Below are 9,840 nucleotides of genomic sequence, written 5' to 3' on the forward strand. Positions count from 1 at the left end.
TATGTGGTGCATATATAAATGTGAAAATTTTCATTGAGATGTACACTTAGGTTAAAACACCTGACTGAATTTGTTATACCTTAAGAAGTTAAAAAAAATGGTAGGGTATCCTCAGAGAAAACACCCACAGCCTCCTGCAGTTCTGGGGTCCTAGAACTGCCCACACTTTCACACCCTTCTTGAGGTTTGCTCTTTGACAACTTTGATTTTGTGAGCCAGCCTAATGTTTATCCAACAAACCAGCTTTTTCACTTAAATTAGCTAAAATTAGTTTCTCTTACTACAAACAAAAGACAGCAGGCTGATGAGAAAAGTCAAATTAATCTACCTTTCTCTCCCTCTCCCTCTCCCTCCCTCACTCCCTCTCCATTAGCCATTTTCTCCTTTGTGTTTCCTCTTTGAAATCCAGGTTTCGGTTAAAATGTTACAAAAGTCAGAAAATCTTTTAAAATAATAATTCAAAAACAAACATGCTAAAGTTTAGAGGCTAAGTACAAAAACAGAAACCTACTTATTTCTCTTGATGAGATTTAAAAATGTTGGAAAAAGATTTTGTTCTACTAAATTTCAACAGTGTAAAGATTCCTTATTTCTCCATTTGCAACAACATGGATGGACCTCGAGATAATCATGTTAAGCGAAATAAACCGGACAGAAAAAGTTGAAAACCACATATCACTTATATGTGGAATATAAACCTAAAAGCAACAAACAAACAGGACAAACAGAGACACATGGACAATAGACTAGTGGTTACCAGGAGGTAGGGGGAAGGGGAGAAGAGGGAGGTAGATGGGGTAAAACGGGTCAAATATGTGGTGACAGAAAGAAATCTAACTATGGGAGGTGAACACACAATGCAATATATATGTGCCTTACTGTTAAATTGTACACACCTGAAATTTATCTGATTTCATTAACCAATGTCACCATAGAAAAAAATAATAAATTTTAAAAAATAAATAAAAATAAAAATAACTTCACACTTAAAAAAAAAAAAAAAAAAGATTCATTTCCCCAATATGCACAGCCTTCTGGAGGAAAGAAAAACAGTCCCAAATAAGTATCTATAATTATACTTCTCTTATACTCAGTTAATAACTCCATAAATGATTCTATCTTATGGAGTAACTGAGATTAAAAAAAAAAAAAATTTCTGTAATAAGACACATCTTAGTTACATTATTTCTTCTAATTTGCCTCATCATGTATATAGTTTTGTTTCTTCTATCTCTTTACCTTCCTAAGTTCTTTATTAATTTAAAAGACGTATAAGGAATCGCATCCTTGATATTATTACGGGCTTCTAAGTGTGACATTTCTTCCTTCCTATTAGAATTCTCTATGAATACAAAATTATTTATATGGCAATTCCATATAACGCAGTAAAAAAAAATTATAGAGGGACATGCTATAAAGGAAGAAAGTGGGTTACAGCACAGCGTGTATATGCTAAACTGATCTTGGTAAATATTTATGATGTGGGTATATGTATGGTATGTATAGGTATTCTCTGAGTAGTGATAAAGGTTAATTTTTTTGTGTATGTTTTTGAACATTTATTTCCTAAACATAAATTACTTGTATAATAAAAACAATCTTAAGAAGATTGTACATGAGGATAAAATACACATTTTAAAGACTCAAATGGCCCTACACATTGCTACTTAAGAAAAGACAAGAAGACATGTTTGAGGGGTGCTGAAGATATCTTGACCTTCTGAAAATGCCAATCTATTGCAGTTAGTAAGACAAAAATAGCAATGGCAACGTGAAATAAAATCTATTTCCACCCATCTCCCTCTCTCGGTTTTCCTAGAAACAAACAGGATGTCTCACTTTATTCTAGACACTGCTTTAGACAATAAGCTAGACATGAAGAGAGAAACTGTTTGGGACAAGAGGTGTCACCCCTCCTCAGCACTCTCCTTAAAACAAAAGCCAGAAAGGAAAATGTTTCTAATAGTTAAAGATCTGATTTGTTCCAAACGATGCCACCCCATTTATAAAGAATGAAATCTAAATGATAACAAGATATGGAAACCCTGTTATTTATCCTCTGTGTATAGTTCTGATTTGCCTACATTTTTCATTGTTTGGTATGTTCCTAGGGCCGAAAAAGAAGGGAAGAGAAACCAATGAAGACAACACAAATAGAGCAGTTCTCAAGGTAAAAAGGCATACCTGATAAAAACAGTTTTCCCTTCATTCACATCAGAGGGTAATTTCCTCTTCTTTTTCTTTGAGATTTGTTCATCTAAAGTAAAAAGAAAAACAACAAACTGAAAAATACTAGTACAAGCCATATAACAAAGGGCTAACTTTTAAATATATCAAGACCTTGCACAGATCAATAAGGAAAAATCCAATTAAAAATGAACAAAAGATATGCAAATAAATATAAAAAGATGCTCAAACTCACTCATAATTAAAGAAAAACATAGTATAAGAAATGAGATACTATTTTTCACCAACAAAATGGGAAAAAGCAAAGATAAATGAAATTTAATGTGGTAAGGGTATAGGAAAACAGAGATTCCCATATACCATTTTGACAGTGTACTTTTTGAAAACAAAACATGTAAAACATTTAAGAAAGAAATACACATACATTCACACACACAAAAATACACTACATTGTATGTGAGTGTTTTTACTTATAAAGGTATTAACTATCTTTAGATACACCAGAGACATACAACACTAGTTGTTTCTGGGGAGGGGCGCTAAGTGGCTGATGATCTGGGTATAAGGAAGACTCACTGTTTTTAATAGACATATGCTTATATATACACAGAAGCTTTCTGGAAGGATACAAAAGAAACAACAGTGGTTACTTTGGGGTATCATTGGGGGATTGGTGAGGAATTTTCACTTTCTATATTATACTCTTCTGTACTATATTTCTTATTAATGTTCTCTCATTATTATGTACTAGTCCTGTGATTTTTTCAAGAAAAAATTAGTAAGAAACAGCTCAATCTGGCTATAGAATGCAAGGTCTTAAAGTCCCTTCAGTATAAAAGCTTTTGATTCTAAGGTGCCTACCATTCTCTCATGGAAAAAGTTTACTTCCTCAGATTTCTTATACGGTGAAACCAACATGACAGACTTACAGAAAAGGAAGCAGAAGGGAGTGACCTGGTAAGTACATAAAAACTTCCACCTTGACAAACTAAAGGACCAGTTACTGGCCATTCCTCATTCTGTAATGACCTGCCTCCCTCAATGAAAGCACTGAGTTTACCCCAACATTCTTGATAAGCAACAGGGTTTGATTAGTTTTACAAAATGCCCCCAAGAACTCCTTTATCCCTATCTCAACTCAAAAGATTGTTTAAAATCCACCTTGGTGTTAGATTTAATATCCTGTTTATCCAGTTAGTCATTCAAGTTGGATAATCAAGAGACAGCGCTTCAGCATTAAGATAGGGTTTAAATCTCCTATGAATCTTAACCCTCAAACACCACTCCAAACTCATTTAAAAAACAAAACCAAAAAACCTTTAGAAGAAATATAAAGTTTTCGTCTTCAACATTTAAAACATAAATTTGACAGAACACATTAGGGTTCTATTTAAAGAGGTCTGCGTTGAATTTCTCAGTAATTAATTGAAATTTGAAGATCCCAGGCCAACCTTCGTCCTCTTGCCCTTCAGTGTCAGTATCACTCTGAGCCAGTTCCTCTCCACTGTCAACACTATCTCTTCCCTCTGTGTCGCTGTCCTCATCGGAAAGATCCTCTTCACTGCTTTCAGCAGGTGCTGCCCTCTTGATTGCTCTGCAATGGCACAGTTCAGAACTAAGGACCTCCAACTTCATTATGCATGTCAGTCATCAATGACGGGGGCGGGAGAGTCAACATTCTCCCCCTCAGAGACAAGCCTGAATCTTCTTCTGTTGTCTCAGAACAACCTGAACTGCTTACCTCTTCTGAATGTGCACAGGCCTGGTCACCTTTGATTCTTTACTCTCCTCCTCCTCTTCATCACCATCATCACCATCCTCCTCTTCCTCTTCCAGATCATCATCATCATCACCGTCGTCTTCCTCTCCCATATTCTCTTCTTTCCTGCCATTCTCTTTACCTAATTTCTGATGTTTAGGTTCAGGCCTCTTCTCCACACCTATACAGGGAGGTAAAGAAAGTTAGGAATTAATCCAGTACCTAAAACAAGGTTATTTTAACAAAAATAACTAATACCCTCAAGTTCCTAGTTCATTTGGTTTTACAGAATCTCACATATTTTCTTACTATATATATATATAATAGGAGAAAGTATAAGGAATAAAAATAAACAAACAAAAAAACAAACAATAACAAAAGCCCCTTATCCCTGAGATTCCCTTGGAGTCTTTCCCATTCATCAGAAGCCTGAAACTGAATCTGGCTCAGAATGAGAAGTAGCAACTGAGCCTCTACAAGTAGCCTACCATCATGCACCACAGCCAACACAATGCTCAGTCTGGAGCCCAGCCAGGAACTTAATCTTGGTGAGTTCTGTTCTCTGGGCTCCTGGCTGCCTAAAAACCAATTGTTTTCTAAATAAAACTCAACTTTTATGTTTCCCTATTCTTAATGTTCCATCATTCTTCATTATAAAAAGCTGGGGAAGGACATCAGGTAGCGGGAGCAATGAACTCAGTCCCACTCCTCAATCACATCCACACCCAAGCATGGGCCTAGACTCAAAAAATCCTGTGCTTTGGGACCAGATCACCAGATGGTACAGTATGAAATGACAAACAGCTCTGGGTTTCTCAGCCAGCGGGAATTCAGAGTTTTTCTTACTCATTCTTGTTCTTTTGGGTACTCTTGTGCTTTTGGTATCTCCAGCCCAATATTCTCACTGAGAAGCAGGTTCCCTCATACTTTTATTGTAGAACTGTTTCTGCACTCACCCCAGGACATACAACCCCTCCTACCCTGCACCACCACATCTTACCTGGGGCAGAGGCAGAGGGTGTATTTTTATATTTATCCTTTGCCACAGCCCAATCCACAGCCACTGTCCGCCCTGTCAGACAGAAAAGCAACATCAGAAAGGCCTTCTTCCTTTAGACGTTTCTATCTCTTGTAAATGACTTTTTATTCATTGAAGACAGTAAGGAACAAAAGGAGACAAACTGCCAATTCAGAGAATACTGGTTATAAAATAAATCTCCCAGTAGCCGTCTATTCTTTTTAACCCTTAAACTTTTCTTTTTATCAATTAACAAAAATTTTGCCTTTCTACACAGCCACTACACCTGGGATAGTTTTAAAAAACAATTAAAACAGTGCTTCTAATTAGACCAAAAGTTTCCACTCGACTAGCAAGAGGCAAAACAGGCATTCTGGAATAATTTGCACCATACTCAGAAGTTAGCAAGTCTCTAAGTCAATCCCTTTTTCAGTACCTGGTAAATCCATACCCGGAGTAGCCTCATTGTCAGCTTAATAGCCCATGGATGCTGAATAACGCTCATAACCAAGAGGGAAAAAAACTGCAAATCCCACATCTCCTAAACAGCAACCATGTTTATTACAGGGATGTTATTTCATTAGGGATTTAAAAGAACACTCATTACCAAATAAATAGGAGAATAATGATATAGGTTCTTTCCAGTTTAACCTAAGAACAAGTATTAGAAATGTTTCAACAAAACAGCTTCTATATTAGCATTGAGACTTTCAATAATACAAACACCTTTTGAAAATGTAGAATGTGGGTTACTGTGCTAATTTACTCAAACACCAAAAATATCTGGGTCAATAGTATGGGTATAGAAAACTTACCCTTTATCTCTTTCATGTTCATGCTTTTGAGAGCTTTTCCTGCTTCTAGGAGGTTTTTGAATTGAACAAAAGCAAAACCACGCATCTTTCCATCTGTGTGCAAATGTACAAAGACGTTAGAAGCAGCAGGTGGGAGCCAACACTAAGAAGGAAATTATAGCAACCAAGGCTGGCGAGATGGCCCAAATGCTGCCAACCAGCCAGCCCCTCACCCAAAGCTTATGTCCTGCTGAGTATACCCTGATTTGGGCTTGGGAAGAGCAATGCATTTTCTCAAACTGTAACTTGTCTTCTAAAACTAGTTTTGATCTCATTAAAAATACCATTAGGGGAATAAACACTATTATATGAGTTTTTATTACTTCCTAAGCACTATGCCTGATACTTTATATACATCACATCATGGAGCACATAAAGAGTATGACATAAACCTTGTATTTCTATTTCTAATGGTGCTTAGTTCAAGGGTGATTTGGAAGAAGACCATTCTGTTAAATAATATTAATCTAATCCCCACCAAATGAAGATTTGCTAGTACCTGGCTTCTTAGGGATGTTTACTTCAAGGACTGCTCCGTACTGAGCAAATACTGTCTTCAAGTCATCTTCTGAACACTGAAGTCAAAAGTAAAGAAAGGAATAGAGGTATTATCATAATAAATAAATATGAAACATCAATTATTAAATTGGTTCATTAGGAAGAGCTTAAACATTTTTACTACTTTTTTACTTTTGAGACTAGGACAACAAACATATCTGAATAGAAGACATCTTGCCTTGTATCTAAGAGGCAAGAGGACAGAGATTAGAGCTTCTCCTCCCCTCCCTTTCTCAAAAAGGCATCTTCTCTCATTGTCTCAATAAGTTCCTGTTTATACAGGCTCATTTTCTGAATTCAGCAATGCTAAGGCTCATTCTCAGAGGCATCATGTCCAATCTACCATCCTGGTGAGTTCTACCCATGATCACCAACAGCTTTCAGAATGGGCAGTGTTCAGTTTTCTCTGTCACTTACCTTAAAGCTCAGATTCCGAATAATTAATCTGGCTTTCTTATCTGCCACTTTGGCTTTTTTAGGCTTCTGCTCCTTCTTTGGGGACTCTAAATTTTCTAAAAAACAAGAGGCGATGGAATAAGTCTCTGCTCCAAAATCACCCACCTCCAGGCCCAGAACACAACAAGAAAAAAGCTACTAACATCTACCACAGGAGTCAGTGTGGCAAAACCCAAGACCACCAGATTTTCCAGACTTAGAAGTAAAGGCTAAAATGAGTAACAAAATACATTGGACGGTTTTGGATATCAAAAGGAAATTCAAGAAGCTTTAAATTTAGGTGGTACTCCCATCCCCGCCCCCACCCCACCACTCCACCTCCTCCTCGCCCTGGGAGAAAACTCACCCTTTTCCTTGGATGTCTTCCTCAGTTTTTTTTTGGCAACGGTCACGTTGATTTTGCAGCCTTCAAAGGTGGTAATCTCCTTGAGGGCCCTTTGAACATCTTCCAGCATAGAAAAAGTGACATAACCAAAGCCTCGACATGCCTTACTCCCTAAACAATAAGAGGGTGGAGAGATAACCATAAGCCAAGAGCCCTAAGCCAGTAAATTCTCAAAGCCCTAAACTAAGCTCTGAGATATACTACCAGATCATCCTATAATCAATTTGCCAAAATCCTCAGGAGGGAGAGAAAAAAGGTTGGCATCAGTGGCCCCTTCTCCACTTTGCTCAGATAGTGTTAGGCTTCCTCTTCTAATTTGGTGTCTTCACTGTTGGCTCCTCTTCTTCCTCCTTTCCTGATAATCTCAAAATTATAGAGGATCCATGATATCCACTATACTCCCCAAAGAAGAACTCAGCATCAAATAGAAGGGAGCATCACCAGAGATGGTAGGAAAGTATAGTAGCTTTGAAAATTACATGTAATAATGCAGCTCCTCCTCACAAGAGATCAGCAATGGTGCCTGGGGTCCAAAAGAACCTCGAATAATAAACAATGCTTCAGGAGCCTGTAGATACTATTACCATTATTACCAAGCCTTAGCGATCAATAACAAATTAAACCTTTCCAATGCAGCTGTGAATCTCCTATCTCACTTTATCTTCGGAACACACCAAGGTAAGTAAAGCAAATATTATCATCCCTTCTCTCCAAATGAATAATTTGGGATGAAGGAAAGCAAATAAACTTGGTTAATGTTCCCCAAGGTGTTAGGAGCTGAATTAATTTCTCATTACCAGCCCCATCCTCTTTCCAATGGGATTCCACCAATATAATGACTATTAGGACCAAGACTATTAGGACAGGAGTCAGTGTCCTGACTATTAGGAGAAGACTATTAGGACCAAGCAGATGAACAGTTGTAAAATAAAAAACTGTAAACTTCCTTTGCTCTTCCTGGTATGCTTTTTTTTGGTTTAACATTTCTCTGTAGTAAAATTTTAAGTAATTTTCTGCATCAAAATGGAAAAAGACCAAGTAGTCTGCCTACTACCCAAAGAAGAAATAGCTCACATGCTCTGCTTCTTTTTCATCTACACTTGAACCTGATTCAGGGTCCAAGCCCTCAAACACAGGACACTGATTCACCTAAACAGGTTAAAGTTGACACCCGGCACTAGGAGAGCATACTGTGATCTGGAAATCAGTTTCTTTTCTCTTGGAACTCTTTCTCACAAAAGCCTGTCCACTTACCTTTCAGAAAATAAGACCAAGAAAATTCAGGCCCTTCCTGATCAGTACAACCAAAAATAAAGCAGCTAAAACATGAAGGAGTTTGGCATTGAAATAAAAGCATATACCCACAATAAATGCCATGCATTTTTTATGTCTGCACAAAGCACTGACATATTTACTTGAATCTTCACAACAATCCTGTGAAATTATTCCCATCTTAAAGGTTAAGTGGCATGCCCAAGTCACCCACACTGAGTAAGACTTCATCCCCCAACCCCTCTCTCCCATCCCACTAGGTGCAGTACTCTTTCCAATACATCTAGGCTGTCTGGATAGAAAAGCATAGTTTCTTAATAAGGGAATAAGCTTTCTTTAAAGATTTAGACCACGTATACAAGGTAGAAAGTAAGGTTATACATAGCTTACATTCTGAGGACCCAAAGATGAATTCCCATTCAATGGCCTGTTATTCCCTGAAACACAACCATCTGGCACTGTAATGTTTCTCAAATTGTTTTTGACAACACACAGTAATAAACGTAACTCACAGTAGAACCCAGTCCACATATATATTTTTTATATAAAGCCAAAAAAAAGTTTTATGAATACTTATGCTTTACCATATATGGATATACTCCTATTTCACTTAAAAATTCTAGTCAAGACCCACTAATGGGTAATGATCCGCAGTTTAAGAAACACTGCTGTATAGCACTCTCATTCTCTCATTCAGCCCTATCTGTACTTAAAATGACAAAGAACCAGGGATGTACTATGGCTCAAATAGCAACCAGAGCCATGTCAACAATCCTAACCCTAACTTGTTACTAACAAAATATAAACTAAGGATGGAGTGATTGTTAACACACTGATAGCCTGCCTACTCACACACTCAGACACCATGAGGAGGGAGGAAGGGGGACCCACAAGATGCCGCTTCTCACCAGTTGTTCTGCTGAAAGGTAAAGAGGCAGCCGCCTAGAGAGAGAGCCTGATGACTTAGAAGGGAATAAAATGTATGTGCTAGGTAACATCAGGTGCCTATCTCAAGTGTCCCTTGAAGCTAGGTAAGAGGAAGGAATGCTTCTACAATTAAAACCCTTACAATCCATCCTCATTATAATATATGCCAACCCTCCCTCACAGTGATGTGATGAGATCAAACAGAATGTGAAGCATACAGCAGTATTCCACAAGTCGGTAAATAGTGCCAGTAGCTCAAACCAAAAAAACCTTGGAGTCAGACTTGACTCTTTGACTCCTCTTTTTCTCATACCCCATGTCTGATCCATCAGCCAATCCTCTCAGGCTTACCTTCAAAAAATATTCGCATTCCAATCACTTTTTACCACCTCCACTGCTACCATCCTGCTCTGACATCATGATC

The 9,840-nt window shown here is 37.6% G+C and overlaps 1 protein-coding gene across 1 annotated transcript in view; it reads right to left on the minus strand.

Annotated features, from left to right (window-relative positions):
- Positions 1 to 9,840, minus strand: part of RBM28 (RNA binding motif protein 28) — a 26,271-nt gene that overhangs the window by 15,140 nt on the left and 1,291 nt on the right. Inside the window, exons 2-9 of the mRNA XM_011357261.2 lie at positions 7,179 to 7,328; positions 6,794 to 6,888; positions 6,318 to 6,393; positions 5,780 to 5,872; positions 4,947 to 5,018; positions 3,929 to 4,127; positions 3,639 to 3,781; positions 2,185 to 2,257 (exon numbers count right to left, since the gene is read on the minus strand). Coding sequence (XP_011355563.1) covers positions 2,185 to 2,257; positions 3,639 to 3,781; positions 3,929 to 4,127; positions 4,947 to 5,018; positions 5,780 to 5,872; positions 6,318 to 6,393; positions 6,794 to 6,888; positions 7,179 to 7,328 — 901 coding nt within the window. The remainder of the gene's footprint in view (positions 1 to 2,184; positions 2,258 to 3,638; positions 3,782 to 3,928; positions 4,128 to 4,946; positions 5,019 to 5,779; positions 5,873 to 6,317; positions 6,394 to 6,793; positions 6,889 to 7,178; positions 7,329 to 9,840) is intronic.

The sequence above is a fragment of the Pteropus vampyrus genome, unplaced genomic scaffold, assembly GCF_000151845.1.
Source record: "Pteropus vampyrus isolate Shadow unplaced genomic scaffold, Pvam_2.0 Scaffold33, whole genome shotgun sequence".
NCBI lineage: Eukaryota > Metazoa > Chordata > Mammalia > Chiroptera > Pteropodidae > Pteropus > Pteropus vampyrus.